A 19,073-nucleotide genomic window follows, 5' to 3' on the forward strand; every position below is an offset into this window, starting at 1 on the left:
GCCCATTAGTAAGCAGGCATCCAATGATGTGAAAATCATACCCATTTAAAAATGTGAATGAAAAGTACCAAGTAGTAACTGACTGGAAAAATTGATGTGTTCCTCTTCCTGTTTCAGACAACATGTCCACCTCCGGCTCCAACCCTATCCCCACTGTCCTACCCTTGGTGGAGGATCAGGGCTCAAACCCAGGCAAACAGGTTCCAGCCAGGAGTTCACACAACAATAAAGGGACTGAAGATGTCTAGTCAAGAAAAAAATTATATGTTTTTAGAGTTAACTGATAGATTGAAAAGTATTAGGTTAAAAACAGCTGAACTTGAAGTTAAGGAAAACTAATAAATCATAAAATGACAATGAACAAAGGAGAGCTCAAGTAGACTATAATCCTACAAAGAAACTATATCAAACAAGGGGGATAGAGTCCATCGATGACTTTCAGAAAAATAAGTGGAAGTGAGATAAATGAAGTCACAGGACTAATAAAGAGAAAAACTAGATGTTAATTATAAACAAGATATCACCATGGAAGAGATAATTAAAACTGTAGAGGCTGCAATAGAAGATACGGAAATACAGTATTTCATTGGTAGCTATTAAGATCTTTTAAATGGCATGTGTAATGCCAGATATAGATTTATTCTATCCATGTCTGCATCCTACACACCCAGTTAATGCTGAGAGACAGCAGGCAATGAATGAATGTTGAATAAATGAGAGGTTGGCAGATGACATAAAATGACCTAATTCAAACCTAACCCAATGGGGGCTCTATTCAGTCTACTGCCACCAATCTTCTACCTCCTCCCAAATTAGCTTATTAGACTCTACTCCATCTAAAATGTTTGGCAGCTGCCTTCTTAAAGTGTAATGTAAGTCTAAGCTTCTCACACCAATTTTCTACATGTGTAAATTTTAAGCATTGTTTTTTCACCTCTTACATTCATAAAGTATAAGACTATAGCTTTTACTGATCTTTACTCATCATTGGGCTAAGGTGAATGAGCTCAATTTAGATCCCTGGTTACTCATCTTTGTACAGAACCTACATGAGTCAGGTAGAAATAGTTTCTTGACAGATCAGATAATTTTTTCTGGAGTAAATTTTGGATATTTCTTACACCTTTCTCTGTAACTCGTACCTTAAGTATTCAGTGAGCTAGTTGTTTTTCATGCTACCTATTAAAAAGTATATAAGGAGACAGGTATTCTGATTGGCAGTTAAATAGTTTTAATGTCATTATTAGGGCTATTGCTAAAACTCTAGCCCTGAGGATACAGGATGAAAAGGAAGAGAGTTACAAGCCTGAAGACTAAAGTCCCAAGTAGTAAAGAAGGTCTCTAAGTGTTACTAGAAGGTAGTTTTGGCTCATTTTCAAATGATGCACTGCTAACAGTTCTTTTGAAATCTATGAAGAGATCTCTCCTCAGCATTAGCTGGCTCTCAGGATGATCTACTCCTTCGAATAGAACCAGTATGTGGAATCTGTATGGTACCTAGGAGTCCTAAGATTTTGTGGCCCATGGTATTTTCCAAAGATGGTCAAAAACAGTATCTCCTGTTCCACATGTTCTTTCAACATGACCTTGACATTCTTCCCATTGAGAAGTGGGGTCTATGTCACATTCCCTTGAATCTGGGCAGGCTTGTTACTTGCTTATAACTAATGATGCTGGAAATTTCCAAGAGTATGTCAGAAATGGTAATGCAGCTTCTGCTTATTTGGTGGACCATTCACACTTGAACCCTGAGCTACTACACAGATGCCAGATGAGCTTAAGGCTACCCTGCTGTGAGGAAGTCAAGAGGCATGGAGAGGTCATGTGTAGGCAGTCCTAGATCTTGAGCTCTCCTAACCCAGATGCCAACTTCAGTGTGACTGAAGGAGCCTTCAAATGATTCCAGCCCCCAGCTACTGAGTCACTAGTCGGCCTTTGAGTCTTCCTAGCTGAGGCCCTGACATCATGAAGCAGATACAAGCCATCCCTGATATGACCTTTTGGAATACCTGGCCCACAGAATTCCTAAGCGTAAACAAATTGTTGTTTCACATCATTAAGTTTGGCATGGTTTGTTACACATGGATACTATACAGTCTTATAGCAGTATAAACTCAAAAACTTAATTACCTTTGAATTTAGTTATCTACATATGTGTGGATAAGGGCTAATTTTCTGAACACTGACCTAATTAACAACTTAGCAGCCTGTAAAGTTTAGGGTGCAAGGTAGTAAGAGTGAAGGTTTTTCTTTACAACTTTTGTTTTTTTGATGTGCACCATTTTTAAAGTCTTTATTGAATTTGTTACAATATTGCTTCTGTTTTACATTTTTATTTTTTTGGCCGGGAGCCATGTGGGATCTTTGCTCTCCAACCAGGGATTGAACTTGCACCCCCTGCATTGGAAGGCAAAGTCTTAACCACTGGACCACCAGGGAAGTCACTTTACAACTTCTTTAAAAATCTCTTTCAAGGATAAATTTTAACTGTTACACATATATTTGAAAATTTGGCTTTATCTTTTCTACTTGTCTCAAGCAGCTCTTTGACATTAGGCAAAATATTTTGTTTGCTCCTAGCTACTTAATCATTTTTCACTTATTTTAGTTTGTTGGTTTTTCATGTTAAAGATTTCCTCTGCTTTAGACACCTCCATTATTTTAATGAGTTTAAACCTATAAACCAGAGATGGAAACCTATATTGATAGTCTATTAAATAACTAGTCAAGATCCCCTTACTGGGTCATGAATTTGACTTACTGAATAATAATGACTGGCAATGTTTTTTAAAAAACAAAATATAAGGTCTCAATCTGAGAGCTACTGCAGTTAAACTGTTAACCAATTAAAGTATAAACACATGTGTCAGTAATGATTATTTTGTTTTTAAAATAAATAATCTGAAGCCCTTTCTATCCATAATTAAACAGTAGGGTCTACTTCCCAAACAGCTTGGCTATAATTCTCAGGTCTCCTCATGCCTGTATTGCCATAAAGTTAGGCGAGTGCTACTTTGCTTCCAAAGACGGATGAATGTCATTTTTTTGGTGGAGAAGGAGGAAGGAGAGGGGAGAAAAAAAGATTAAGGGGGAATTTCAAAGGGGAAAGGAAAATAACTAATTTTATGTTCAGAGCTATTCTGAAAGTTTGGAGATTCTTGAAGCTTTCCACTACCAATTTTCCCAAGAGTAAAACAGAGAATAATATATCAAGAAGAACTTACACCAATATGACAATATGTGACATTCAAAGAGACTAGTTCCTTCTATTTTTAAATATTTATAAACTGATCATTTAAAACCAAAACATAAAATAGTATCTTTCCAAGTATTCTCTAATGGGATTCAAAGGTTTCACATTATGCAGGCAAAAAAGTTAACATTACTATAATACCTGACAAAATGTTTTGAGCCACTTTCTCACTCCATTCAGGTAATTCCTTTGCTTTTTCTTCTGAAACTGGCTCATAAGGTACAATGTGACTCAGATTAACTTCTTCACTTGAAGTACCTTTGGTCTAAACAGTAAAAATATTTCAAAATGTGAAATAAATACTAAGAGGAGGAAAAATCATAAGCATTTTGTAATAAAATATTAAGCCAACAAATACTAATTAATGAAAATATTTCCAGGCAACCTAGTTATAAGTACATTTTATTACATAAAGTGCAATACCATAACCACCGTGAAGGTGAAAACTGTTCTGGTCTTATGTTAGGTACCATTGGTAAGTAAGATTTAAATACCAACATACCTCCAATACAGCATTTATCAAATTATATTTAAATTGATTAATTTTTTTCTTTCTTTGACCACTCTGAGTTCCTTCATAGAGCTATCACCCCCTAGATATTGGTATGTATGCATACAGTACTCAGTAAGGTTAAAAGATTTCTGTTAAATGACTCAGTCAGTAAGGAAGAATGTATCCAAATAAACTGGTTTTGACAGAAATCAAGTAAAAGTAAATAGAAGTATATAAACACAGAATCTACCATTCCATTTGAATGGAAATGGGAAACAGAAATACTTGTACTTTGCTAATTTAACAGCTAGGGCCAACATTCAAAATCTCAAAGCTAAATTTGTTTTCATTCTAAAAACTTAGGAGTAGGCTAACTCAGACCTCATTATAATTTGCAACTTCTATCTTTGACAATGTGCCAATGTCCCTAATATATAAAGAGCTCCTAGAAATTGTGAAGAAAAGGACTAACAACCCAGTAATAAAAATGGACAAAGAACATAACTAGACATCACACAGAAAACAAAATTCAAGTTACCCTTATGCATTTGCTCAACTCACTCATAATAAAATCGATGCAAATTAATATATTCCAATATATTTCTCTCAGCATCGGATTGCCAAAAAATAGACCACCCACTCTGTTGAGCAGGCTGTGGGGAGACAGGTATGCTCCAACAGCTACTGGTGCAGTGCTGAATAGTATACTCCTTAGGGAGGGCAATGTAGCAAAATCTATCAGAATTACAAATGCATTTACCTGTTGACACAGTAACCCCATCTCTAAGAATTTATTTGATGAATTACCTGCAGATGTATGCATCAATGGCTCTACAAAGTCATTCATTGAAGCACTGCTTGTAATACCAAACAATCACACCAAACACCCCTCAATAAGAGACTGATTAAAGAAACTATGATATATTCATACAATGAAATATAAGGTAAAAAAGACTGAGGAAGTTCTCTATTTACCCCAGACTTTATTATCAAAAAAAAAATATATATAGGACACTCTATATGATGTTCCCTTATGTACAAGAAAGGGAGAGAAATAATTACAGATTTTGTTTGCTTTTATCTGCCTCAAAAAACCCAGGAAAGAAACACAAGATCCTAATAAAAGTAATTACCGACAGTGGCAGGAGGAATGGTGTAGACAGGGACAAAGGTGGGAGTAAAGGTTTCCAAAAGTATATATATATATTTTAATATAATTGGATTTTTTTTAAACCAAGAAATTAAATTTTTAAAAATGAAGTTCTAACTTCCATTTTGGACTCCCAATGTCCTCATAAAGCTGGTCTAAGATGCTCAACATAACCCACAGTGACGGTTGGCAAGTAAAAGTAGAATCCATATCACATGAATATCCATGTGATATTCATTAATTCCAAAGACAATTACTGAGCACTTATAATATGGAATACAACAAAGAACAGTACGAAACTGTTTACAATTCAATACTCACACAGCGTTACTTTCTTTCACCATAGGTTTGCTTATTTCACCTTCGGGACTCATCTTAGCCATAGTGCCTTCCAGGAGGAGCCTCCTTAACTGCTTCCCACACCACTCATCTATGTGGAAGGTATAACCTAGCGTTCTAGACAACTTATGTACTTTCATCTAATGATCACATTGGGTAGAAATTATCTCTTTGCTAATCTGTCCTCCCCACTAGATGGTAAATATTTTGAGATGAGAAATTAAAAATTTTTCCCACTATGCTCATCTTTCTAGCACTCAATAAATATTTCCTAAACTCTAATCCAAATTTACCATTTGGAACATATCACAAAATCTAAGAAATGAAAGAAGAAACTACTAAGTGTATTTTTTTAAAAGCCCATTTTCTCTGTTCTGTTGACTATTAATGAAGAAATAAGGAACTGAATACAAATGGTAGTGTAAGGAAATGCATACCTAGCCCCAAGATCTTGGTGTATATAGGAAGGTGGAGAATAACACAAAACAAAAAAGCATACACGTCATTAACGTAATTATAAAAATCTTTCAAATAGTTGCAAAAAACTATCCCCCCAAACGTAGATTACCTTTTAAAACAGTTTAAATAACAAATACTTGGAAAGGGAGATATTAAAGCTGATTATAATTATTTTACCAGTGATAACTTTGTGAATCTGCAAGTTGCTCTGCTTCAGTAAATGGGGATCTTATAAATAATTTAAACTGGTGAAAGCTACCATTAGAATAGAACACACACTCATACCTTGTTGATCTTTCACTTACTCTACTAACCTTTTTCCCCCGTTTTCCCTTATGACGCACATCCTTACTGCCTGGGTCCAACTGTCTCACATCAGTGCCACTGGCTTCCTTCAATTGGTTAGAGGGGTATCTTGATCTTCCAGGGATTTGGAATTCATTTTCTCCTTCTGCCCGGTCCCAGTTGGCCTAGGGAGTAAAGGCCTAAGCTTAGCTCAAATTCAAATTTCCTCTAAGCTACAGTACACCATGCTCCAATAATATACCTATTCAAATGACAGTGTTTTACAACTACTTTTACTAGTTTTTCTCTATACTTTTATCTCATCACCAAACCTCAAACGTTTGAGTTCTTTGGCTCACAGGATATGGCCTAAAGCAAATTTCAAAAAAACAAAGTACAAGAGATAAATTTATAGCAGTAGTTGGTACAAGTGATCGTTAAATCAGATGCAGCTACATTTGAATTTAGTTAAACAATAAATTATAAGTTTCAGAAAACACATACAAGACTAAATGAGTTTAAAGGCAATTAACAATTGGGAGATTGGGATTGACATATATACACTAATATGTATAAAATGGATAACTAATAAGAACCTAATGTATAAAAAAGTAAATTAAATTCAAAATTTCAAAAATAAATAAATAAAGGCAATTAACAAACCTCATGTCCAGTTTAACTACTCTGCATTGTTGGAAGGCTGATTTTGTTTTTCCATTTTTGCACTCAACACTAAAGATAATCTGCTTGCGTACACTTTGCTGAATGAATGCTTAAGAGTAAAGGCAAATCAAAAGTATAGCTAGTAACTAGCTTTTGTTTACTGTTGGAGTTCTAGGACAATACAGAAAACTAAAAATAACATTCAACCAAAAAAATAAAACTGAACAGAGGAAGTAAATATATAACCTAAAGGTCAGTTTAATTTCTTTCCTAGAGTCCAGTAATACAGGCCAAATGAATGTAGGGGTAAAGGGAGAAACAGCTCCATAAAAGGTCTGGAATACTTAGGGAATGTCACTTCATTCAGCTAGTAAACAGCAAAGCTTATTAGACTTAAACCCATATCCATTTGACCATGTTGCTGCTTTTGTAAACTCCTCTCCTAAGCACATCGAGGCTACACAGACTTCTGAATGGGGGTCATGGGTTTTGTTAACGCAGCTTAAATATCTAGTATTTAAGAACATGTTGATCACCAGGTCATTCTCATATATAGTTCTTACAATGTAATGCTGAGATGACTCTCCGACCTTTCACTTAGCTGGTGATCTGCTCCCACCACCTCTGATCTTAAATTTTTAATACAGGTATGGATTAAAAGTGTATTCTATTTCCTCAGAAAAAAGGAACCAATCTTTCATGACTGAACTCAAAGGAAACTATTTTGTGAAATCCTCCCAGACCTCCTTTCACTTTTATTTCCATCACCTTTCATACTGTACTGTGGTTATTCAACAGACTGTAAGGTGCTCAAGAATAAGAGCTGTTATATATGTATCTTTATAGCCTCCTCTGTTCTTTCTTCCCACCCCATCATTTAACATAGAACCAGGTTAAATAATGAATTCTAAGTATCTGCTGACTGAAAGAGAAAATAAAAGATTACACTACCATGCTGTCAATCTCCTTCAACCTCAGATAACTGTCAGTATTCACAATCAAACATATTTTCCCCCTCTTGTCCTACATTAGGATGGGCAAGAACACTTAAAAAAAATATCTCCATTATACTCTATTTCAACTCCCTATAACAGATCAGCATGTGGGCAGAGGAAATGGGCTTTATAAATAAGGCAAGTTCACAGGATGACCAACCGTATTTTAAATCACATTTTATTTTGCCTTCGTTCATCATGAGAACAAAGACAATTCCCTCAAACAAAACATGTTCCTCAAGTCATACCCCTAAAATGTCCAATATTACCCAGATACTAATGCTGAAATTACCGTCACTTCACCATTTAGTCCCATTGGCCCACTTTCCCAACTGAGAAGTAAGACAGTGTTCATAACAAAAGCAAATATTCACAGAACATTACTACTTGCTAGCACTGATGTAAGTGCCTTAATGTATTAACTTTTAATCTTCATCACAGCCCAATGAAGTGGATGTTACCATTATCCTGACTTTATGATAAAGAAACTAAACTATAAAGAAGATCAACAGCTTGAGTTAAACAGCTATTAAGCGGAAGAGTTCAAATTCAAACAGAGGCAATCTGACTCCAGAGACCACAATCTTAATCACTATTTACAGGCAATTCCCAACTTGTATTTGTGAATACGCAAGCAAATTATATACTCTCAGTTTCCTAACTCTGATCACATTAGAGCTTATTACAGTTTCTTTAAAAGCAGAAGTGCTTACGTTACAGTAGGTTTACATCCTGAAGGTGATCGCACAAGTTACCTGGAGCCGAAGGTCAGACATTTGTCTTAAAAGATCCTCAAAGAGTTCTCTATCATCTTCTGGTAATTCAGAAGACAAGACGACCCCCACAAAGCATCCTGATGCTTGTAACATTGTATCAGGAAACATGTAGGCTCCTATAGTACATTTAAGAACTGGAGATCTATCCGGAACTAGAGGATACAACCAGTCACAAACCTGAAAAGGTTAATTTAAAACAAATCAATTAATAGAACTAGGTTTTCACCGAGGTTTTAAATATTGTTATACTAGCAAACACACATTTTAAAGTTTGAAATGCATTTTACAAGGCTTTCTAGAACCATTAGCATCGACAAACCCCCAATAAAAATCAGCCATTTGCTAGTCTGATCTCCCTGCAAAACACTCACAGGAACTGTGCTAAAAATGTTATTGCTCCACTAATTATAGTCTTAAAACTGGTGCCCTTAAACAGCCCACTGTTAACCAATAATGAGTCTAGCTTTAAATAAATGGTCAAAGTAAATTAAGGTTTTCTTTATTATTCAAATTAGACATCCCTTTGTGGAAAAAAATAAAATCAAACTGTTTCCAAGTACTCCAAATGTATTTACTGATTTAATCCTCTTGGTTAGTGTTGTCATTTTAACTACAAGAAAACTGAGGCACAGAGAGGTTAAGTTGCTCAGAGTCAACAACCAAAAAGTGGGGCTAGGGTTTAAGCACATGCTATCTGCCATGGGAGAAACTAAACAATTATTTTAATTAGAAACCCAGCATTCAAAATGTTGAATTTTCTTTTAACTAAACCCAACCTGATCTGACAGAGCAAGAAGATTAAGTTACATTTATGGGTTCACTATCTATTGTGAAGTTAAATCAAAATGGCACAAAGCTGCCCTGCAACGTCATCTGGCGACGTCAGATTATCACAATAAGATTTAATTAAGCTCACCTCCTAGAGTTCTAAATTCAGAAGAAACTAAGTTTAAATCAGAATACCCAAATTATTCATTTCCATTATTCTTTGAGTGACCACAATATAACTTCACCCCTCACCCAGGACACTCTCTTCCTAATATTAAGAAACTTGGGAGAACAATAGATTATCAAAATACTGCGCAATAAACATGAGTCAATGGGATTAAATATTTCATATAAACGATGGAAAATCCTGGTATACTATCATCATCTCTGACCAACAGAATACGAATGTGCAGGGATCAAGCACTCAAGTCTGACTCTTTCCTAGAAAGTGCTTAACAAACATTTTCAAATTCTTTTTTTTTTAATGGATTCTCTCTTTTTTTAGTCATCTCAAAAGCCACTCTCCAACTTTTATAAAAGTCAAACTTCAGACAAGTTACAATAAAACTGATTACTGTATTTTCCAAAGTATGATATATAACCATCTGTGGTATACAAAATGACTTCAAGTAATATACAAACTAAAGTTGAGTAGCAACATATTTTAAAATGTATTAGGGAAAAATACGGTATCTTTCCCTCAATTTCACAGTTGTTATTGTTTAGGAAAAAATTAACAAATGAGACATTTAAATAAAAATATGAATAACAAGTGTTGGATTTAACAAAAAAAAATCGTAATGGTTATACTTAAATGACTAAAGACTGGGAAAGGTTTCTTTTACTATGCCATGATTTCTCTAAGATTAACTACAATTCTGGTCACCTTGACTGAAATGGAGTATCCTCAAATCTTCTCAAATAAAACTTTATAGACCTTTCTCAGGGTAGATTATTACAGATTGGTGAGCTCATCCACCAAGGCTGACTTCTCCCAGTTTCACTTTCAGAGGGCAATCTCATGTCCAAGTTCCCTATGAACTGACTATAAATTTAACAGGTTTAAAAAGTATATTAAAACTAAAGTCAAGAGAAAAATAGTTTTTAGAAGCCACAGAATTCTAGTCTGCCTATTTAAAACCAAATTAATTTCTAATTTCCTAAATAAAGCAATAGTGATTTTTTTGCAGCATAAAAAATTACATCTAGGGCTTCCCTGGTGGCGCAGTGGTTGAGAGTCTGCCTGCCGATGCAGGGCACACGGGTTCATGCCCCGGTCTGGGAAGATCCCACATGCCGCGGAGCGGCTGGGCCGGTGAGCCACGGCCGGTGAGCCTGCCCGTCCGGAGCCTGTGCTCCGCAACGGGAGAGGCCACAACAGTGAAAGGCCCGCGTACCGCAAACAAAAACAAAAACAAAAACAAAAAACAACAACAAAAAAATTACATCTAACTTCTAATACTTAGCTGTTTCAATGTTTGTTTTTTAGAACAAAAAAATTCAGTAAACACCTGGTTACTCTCTTTAAGGACACTGCTACAAATATCCGAATACATGTAAATGAGAGCCCCTTAAAAAGACTCAAACTTTGGGTACAATTTTACGTTTTATTTAGGACTCAAAATAGGAGATGTTGGAAAGGTTAAAAACAAAATTAAAAGAACTAAGACAGAACAAATTTTTACTAGAGAACAAGTCATTTTAATGGTTGAGCTCATGAGCTCATTCTACATGTAGCAGAATGTTTCTGATGTTCATTCCCCGCACCTCCAGTAGCCCAGGCCCCAAAGGTTTTTTAAATTCCACTTTTACTCTATTACCAGATCAGCAGAAAGTATTATATCTTTTATCAGCCCCCTCCCAATGCCAGTCAAAAAGCCTACTCTTTTTAACCTCAAGGCTTCTTTTTTAAAATAACTTATGGGATTCACACTATTCTTCCTGTCCATTAATGAAGTTTTCCTTTCAACAATGCCCCAAAATATCTCCTTCATACATCCCTAGTAAGTCTCCAACTATCTTTAAACAACCTTCAAGTTGACTCCATGTATAAGCTGCATAAGAACTGAAAATAGAATATACCAAGAGAGAAAATAAATCTGGATAACTAGTACTGTAACTAAACCACATCATCTGGACTCTGGATAAAAGCACCTGCCTTGCTCAAATAGTCATCTCCCTTACACGCAAACCCTTTTGTTATACCCAATGTACACTGAATCCTTACTTCTAGAACCCCATCTTCCTGTGCCAATGTCCACTCTTTTAAAAACAGATTGATATTGGACCATCACCTTCAGAATACCTTACAAATTCCACAAGTTTCCTAACAACAACTTTTATTTAGCACCAGTCTTTGTTCTTGGACCAAGGGCATCCTGGTAAATTTATGTGCTTGGAAAGTTAGAACTGCATCTTAGGTGATCGTCACAGTCTCTACTTGTAGACCAGGGTTTCTCAACCTTGGCATGACTGAAATTTTCAGTTAATTTTTTTATTGATGAGAGCGATCCTGTTTAGATGTTTAGCAGTACACCTGGCCTCTACCCACCATATATGCCAGTAACAATAGCACACTCCCCAGTCCCAGTTGTGACGACCAAAAATGTCCCCAACTACTGCCAAAATATCCCACGATGGGGTGACTGGGGGTGGCGGGTATTCCTACTAGTTGAGCACCACTATTCCAGACACTGGATCTAGCCCAGTTCAGCCCCTCAGCTGGGGCTTGACATGTATAGAAATTTACAGTTATACATTCACACATGAGTTACATAAATCCCTTTTGAAATCAAAGTTATTACGTTTCTTCTTCAGATAAAAAATTACAAGTTAAGGATGAATATTCTGATTTCCCTCAGGTCCTGTATTCACAAATTCAGTACTAAAACAAGAGTTTACATCTAAAGAAAAGGAAAAAGAAAGGCTATCAAACACAAACATAGATGCTCAAGGCTCATAAATTTCATGAAATATATTTAAAAAGGAACTAGAATTTATAATAATCTTTTTGCACTTACTGTCTTGGACACATTATAAATATTTACAAATAAAAATAATATATTCTACACATATTTCAAATTATGTTTACATTTTTCTTTGGCTTACCTGAAGAAACCCAGGAGGACGGTTTAGAACTGTATCAAGAGAATTATCCAAGAACCTCACGATTCGAAGGTACCCAGGATATGAAGGTGCACTAACCTCCCCTGCAGGATTTACAAAAAAAATCTGTACTCCATTTGGTATCAAAATCAACTCATCTGCATCTAGCCCTAAGGTCTCAAGAGGAGGTGGCTGAGAATGATTCCTATAAAAGTTTTCCCCAACTGATGAGAACTCCCCAGATTCTGTTCCATAGGATACAGTGTAGTGACCCTCAGCAGCCTGAGGAGTATAAGCAGGAGGTGCTTCTGATGGATGACTTTGAGATGGTGAGGAAAAAGTACTAGGTGTAGAAACTGATTCTGTACTTGTAGTTGAAGTGTTTCCATTTACTTCATTGTGCTGAGGAAGTGAATTAAAGGACTGAGGCTCCAGTGACTTTTCGGACATATCTTTAGGCGGAAATTCTGGATATAACTTGGGCACCTCCTGAAGATCATTCCGTAGAGAAGTGGCAAGACCCTTCTCTAGAATTTCCAACCTGGTACGTACATTCTGTAGCGTTTCTTTCATTTTCTGTTGCATCTGTCTAGCAGATTCCCACCCAGGACCTATGTGTTCGGGATCTGCTGATGAAATGCTGATTCCTCTGAGCAAGTGCCCTATTCCTTGCTTATAGTAGTTCTTTGCTTCTTCTTTCTGACCTAATTCATCTGTATTCAGTCCTTTATTAACAAATAAAAAGGCCTTCTTGTATGCTTCCTTGATGATCTTAATTTCAGCAGGTTCTCCGTCTTGTGGCTCTTGTTCCATTTCTGCAAAACAGGAAATACATCTTTAATTACCTTATTTAGCTCTTTGTTTACTTATTATCAGTTTCTCCTACCCGAATATATTTCAGAGGATTGGAGCCTTGCTTGTCTGTCCTGTTCACTGATGTATTCCCTAAGCCTATTATTAGATCTGACAATAGAGAAAGCACTCAATATGTATTTGTTGAATGGATAAATAAATAATACTCTTGGTCCTAAATATCTTTTTTTTAAACATCTTTATTGGAGTATAGCTGTTTTACAATGGTGTTAGTTTCTGATAAATATCTTTTTAATTAAAAAACATAAGAGAATAAGCCAGAACACATCTGTTGAATAATTTTCTTGTTCTAGTTTCTTACAAGAAATAAAAGTTCCCTGTACCTTTAAGGTCAGAACAAAAAAGTCTTACTCTAAAATTCATTATAATTCCAGATTATAGTAGCTAATTAAAAATGAGGTTGAATCGTACATTGGAGAGGACAGAAATGAGAAAAAAAAATGATCTGAGTGAAGCTTGAAAGTACCCAACTTCCACTTAAAGGCAGCAGGTTACTGACATGCAGTTAGCCCTGTTCCCTCCCAAAACTCCATTAAAATGACTTACAAGGTTATGAAAAAAGCATAAGCATTCTTTTCAATGAGAAAAAGGCATGAACAGGTACTTCACAGAAGAGGATATTTAAATGACATGTGAAAAGGTGTTCAACACATGATTCCCTCAGGGAAATGAAACTAAAATCCATAATATGACTACAGCTGACCCTTGAACAATAGGGGATCCACTTATACAAGGATTTTTTCAGTAAATACAGTACTGTATTTTCATTTTACAGCTCTTTAAATTAACTAAGTATGGGGGAAAGCGTGTTTGATTAGAGATCACATTACATGGAATCAAAAGAACTGGGGTCTGCATCCTGCTTCTATCCAAACTGTTTCAGCTTCCTGCCCTTGGATGAGTCATGTATCGATTCCTTTGTGTTTGAGGCAGAGACAGCAGCAGAGGGACTGCTGATCGTGTGGGGACTGGTGCCCCTTATCCCCTGTTGTTCAAGGGTCAGCTATATATACTTATCAGGAAGCTGAAACTGAAGACTGACGAGCGTTAGAGAAGATGGCAGCTGGAACTCTCATATACTTTGCTGGTGGAAGTGAAAAATGCTACAGCCACTATGGAAATTTGGCATTTCTACCAAAGCTACATTCACCCACTCTATGACCCAGCAATTCCGTTTAGAGGTATATAACCAAGAGAAATGAATGAATATATACACCAAAAACATGTACAATCATATTCACAGCAGATTTATTCACAAAACCCAAAAAATCCAAACAACCCAAATGCCCACCCACAGGAGAAGGGATAAATAGTGGCATATTTATATTATACGGTAATACGTAGGATTTTTTTTTAAATTGATGCCTGTAACACTGATGAATCTCACCAACTGCACAAAAGAAGCCACATACAAAAGACTTCATATTGAGACTACTATACTATACTATATGATTTTACAGGTAAAGTTGAGGAACAAGCAAAACTAGTCTATTATGATAGAAACAAAAATAATGATTACAGGTGTTGGTATAGACTTGGAAGGGACACGAGGGTACCTTACAGCGTATGAAAATGCTCTCTATCTTGATCTGAGTGATTACATGGGTGTATACATACATAAAAAAATCTGTAAATCTAAGATCAGTGCACTATATTGCACCTTATTATATCCTTTTATAAAACAAATAACAAAGCCGTAACTCACAAAGAGGGAGGATGAAGAGTCCACAGGGCTTTGTTTCTGAAAAAGGAGGAAGACAAGTAGTAACTCACAAAACAGATTTGAGAAAGCTGAAGCCTACACTGTCAATTGGGAAACCAGAGAAACAGCCCCGTTTATATCTCATCACAGAACCTCCGAAAGGCACAGGAACTGATGGGATTCAATCTTCCTCTGGAAGAGGGAGTAGAGGTAGAGCTGAAAAAAGGACTGATTCAAAGCTAATTTACAAAGTAGACCTTTAGATCTCTCCTATACCAAGCACCCCAAAACACTATTTCTCTTCAGCCCTGAAAGAAGACTGGATATTTTAATTCAAAAGAGCATAAAATAAAATGTCTCAGGACAGGAACTATCAGACATGATTAAGGGTAAGTATCAAAAGCAGGACGATGAAAAATTAGATACTGAATACTGAGACCTTCAACCTTTTCTCCCCAACTTGGGTCTTAGAGTTCAGGCAGATAGGTACCACTCCAGAAAAAAGATTATAGTGTCTTCTCTGAGAAATCTGACCACCACCAAGAGGAAAAACCTAAAGAAAGTGACACTGAGAGTTCCCGCAGGAACTGTCCAAGCAACTAACTCTTCAGAGAAGCCATGGTTGATAGGCTCTACCCCAGAGTCTCCAATTAACATTTTAGTGCCCCAATCTTATACATAAGCAGAGAGCTAAGAATCAGAAAACTGGTGAGGAAAACATCTAATACGAAAGAAAAGAAAAATAAGAACAATGCAATTTGGTTGAAATGGATAATATGCAGGGAGAAGAACACTTCCAAAAACCTTTGTATCAACATAAAGAAATAAAAACAGGATATACACATACAAAAAAGGACAAAGAACTAAAGGAGCTTTTAAAAATTGTATACAAAATAGCTGGAAAGAAAAACTCAGTAGAGGGATGAGGATATAAGGTTAAAAAATTATAGAAAATTTCTGCAAAGCAGAGCAAAAAGACAAAGAGATGAAAAATAGGAAAGAACAGACAAGAAAATTAGAAAGAACTCAGTCTAGAAGGTCTGACATCTGAATAACAAAATTTCCAGAAATAGAGAATAGATAAAAAAAAATATCAGGGATAGAAGAGCTGAAGAAACAATTCAAAGAATTTCCCAGAACTGGAAAGCACAAAATCCCAGATTAAAAAGACGCATGAACAAAGGATGAAAAAAACCCCACAACCATGAAATTTCAGAACATTAGGCTCAAAGGTACCATCTTAAAAGGGCTTATCCATAAAAATAAATAAATAAATAAATAGAGAAATAAGATTGCTAAGAAACTTCTTAAACCCAACAGAAGTTAGAAGAAAATAGTATAATTAATTCATGACTCTGAGTGAAAATAACTTCCAAACCCAGCCAAGTGATTGCTCAGATATTACGCCTTCTTTTTCTTGGATTCTCTGTTTGATGAAAGGAATCACAAGTCTGATGACAGCAGTTCACAGATGACAATTACGCAACCAGTTCTTACTGGAGTAGAAGACAGAACTCCAGAGATGTCTTCAAGCAACTAAAATTGATAGAATACCTAATGTGTTCTTAAGTTTTGAGAAGAGATCTATTAGGTTGGCCAAAAAATGCCTCTGGTTTTTAAGTAAAAATAAAACACACATTTTTCATTTTCACCAAGAACTTTATTGAACAACATATTCACCCTTTTGTTCCACTACCTTCTGCCATTTTTCAGGCAATTTCGTAATTACATCTTCCCAAAACTTTTTATCCTTTTGAGCAAAGAACTGTTCCAGGTGTCTTTTACAGTCTTCCAGGGAACTGAAGTTTTTTCCATTATGAGATAAAGACAGAAATGAATGGAAATCCGAAGGTGCAACATCTGGTGAATACGGCAGATGAATCAGAACTTCCCAGCCAAGCTGTGACAGTTTTTGCCTGGTCATCAAAGAAACATGCCGTCTTGTGTTATCCTGATAGAAGATTATGTGTTTTCTGTTGACTAATTCTGGACACTTTTCTTCGAGTGCTGCTTTCAGTTGGTCTAATTAGGAGCGGTACTTGTTGGAATTAATCATTTGGTTTTCCAGACGGAGCTCATAATAGAGGGCTCCCTTCCAATCCCACCATATACACAACATCACCTTCTTTGGATGAAGACCAGCCTTTGGTGTGGGTGGTGCTGGTTCATTTTGTCTGCCCCATGATCTCTTCCTTTCCACATTATTGTACAGTATCCGCTTTTCATCACCTGTCACAATTTGTTTTTTAAAAAGGAATGTTTTCATTACGTTTAAGTAGAGAATCTCATGCGGAAATACGATCAAGAAGGTTTTTTTCTCTTAACTTATGTGGAACCCAAACATCAAAATGATGAACGTAACCAAGCTGGTGCAAATGATTTTCAACGCTTGATTTGGATATTTTGAGTATGTCAGCTATCTCCTGCGTGGTAATAATGTTGATTGTTCTCCATTAATGTCTCGATTTGATCGTTATGAACTTCAACTGGTCTACCCGACTGTGGAGCGTTGTCCAGCGAGAAATCTCCAGCACGAAACTTCGCAAACCACTTTTGACATGTTCGATCAGTCACAGCACCTTCTCCATACAGTGCACAAATCTTTTTGTGTGTTTCCATTGCGTTTTTACCTTTCTTAAAATAATAACCATAATATGCCAAAAATGTTGCTTTTTTTCTCCCATCTTCAATATTAAAATTCACCAATTTTGATGTCTTTTTTAAAATGCACGCTGATATGACAGCTGTCACATACAATCTAACAAAATTGTTTTGAATGAAGTTAAAGACAACTAAGTGCTGCTAGAGCCATCTTACTGAAAAAACCAAACTAACCTTTTGGCCAACCCAATAAATAACTGTGGGAGGACTCAGGGTTTAATCAGTGATAAGTACATGGTAAACTAAGGAAATAAAAATCAAGACAATTATTAACTCCAGGGAAAACAATATGCTGAGCTAGAAAGAAAAGTAATCATGTATAGCATGTTTCAGTTTTGATTAATGTCATAATAATGTAAATAATGAATCTTGATACAAGCAAAATTATAATACAACCATATTGAGAAGATGGGAAGATGGATGGATAGAAAGTTTCTGTGCCTGTGGTACAGGACGGAAGACCTGAAATTTCATCTTTCCTACTAGGAAATTAATGGACAATGCCTAAAACTGAAAAATAAAATAAAGTAGCAATATAAGCATCCTGTTCACAGATTTAGACACAAAGACCAAAAGAATTGGTAAGAAAATTGAAACATGCTACCTTTGGGAGTAAGGGATGAGGCTGGGAGGGTGGGACCTCTGATTTTCACTGCAAGTCTTGTAAAAATATCTAATTCTTAATAATATGTACAGGATAAAAAATTAATTACTAATTTTTAAAAAGTAAACTGAAGATTTAGAGCAGATTGTCTAACAGAATTATAATGTTAACTGCATATGTAATTTAAAATATTCTAATAGCCACATTTAAAAAGTAAAAAGAAATCTCAGTGATGCTATTTATTTATCCAAATACAGCCAAAATATTATTCCAACATATACCCAATATGCAAATTATTAATGAGATAGTTTACCTTATTTTTTGGCATTAAGTCTTTGAAACTTAGTGTGTATTTTATGCTTGAAGCAGATCTCAATTCCAGGAACCTTCATCTCAAGCGCTCAATACCCACATGTGCCTACTGTGGATACTGCAGTTTTAGAGACTGTCTTCCTGTGATCTCATTAAAAATTATAATAACAGAATAAGGCTGTTTTTGCAACAATTTACATTATAAAGGCATCACCAAAACTGGCCTAACCATACTTTCTAACCTGAAAAAGAAACAAACCATTGGTTAGCTTTATCATGCAGTGACTTCATAGTAGTCGAGAGAATATATATATTCAGTCTCCAATTTAGAAAACATCATATACAATTGACCATAATCAGACCTCACTTGCCCTACCTTGAATCCCCTATCAAAATCAAATTTCCTTTCCCTGGAATTCCGTCTTTAGAATAGAATGTCAGTAGATCTTCCCTTAGAAACCAGGGGACAGGAATTCTGCACTCCACGTCCCTTAGGGTACAAGGAGGCTCAGAGTTCAGAAAGCAAGACAACAGAGGTTAAACAGGCTTTTGTGAGCTGATCTGGGAATTTAACCAGCATTTTTAAGTTTGTCAAATTGACTTGAATAGGGTCTTGAACAACACTGTGACCTGGC

General features: G+C 35.9%; 1 protein-coding gene across 8 annotated transcripts in view; it reads right to left on the reverse strand.

Moving 5' to 3' along the window:
* SPART (spartin) overlaps positions 1–19,073 on the reverse strand; it is a 41,316-nt gene that overhangs the window by 17,536 nt on the left and 4,707 nt on the right. For 6 of the 8 annotated variants that reach the window (XR_009536756.1, XR_009536757.1, XM_060129120.1 and 3 more), the window contains exons 2-5: positions 12,290–13,101; positions 8,393–8,590; positions 6,009–6,164; positions 3,395–3,518 (exon numbers count right to left, since the gene is read on the reverse strand). Coding sequence is in view for 6 of the 8 variants with exons in the window: in XM_060129120.1 (XP_059985103.1) it covers positions 3,395–3,518; positions 6,009–6,164; positions 8,393–8,590; positions 12,290–13,099 (1,288 nt within the window). In the remaining 2 variants the exon portion in view is untranslated. Of the gene's footprint in view, positions 1–3,394; positions 3,519–6,008; positions 6,165–8,392; positions 8,591–12,289; positions 13,102–18,439; positions 18,622–19,073 lie in introns of those variants that run through there. The other 2 variants (XM_060129123.1, XM_060129125.1) reach the window with 2 other exon arrangements.

Source organism: Lagenorhynchus albirostris, chromosome 18 (assembly GCF_949774975.1).
Source record: "Lagenorhynchus albirostris chromosome 18, mLagAlb1.1, whole genome shotgun sequence".
NCBI lineage: Eukaryota > Metazoa > Chordata > Mammalia > Artiodactyla > Delphinidae > Lagenorhynchus > Lagenorhynchus albirostris.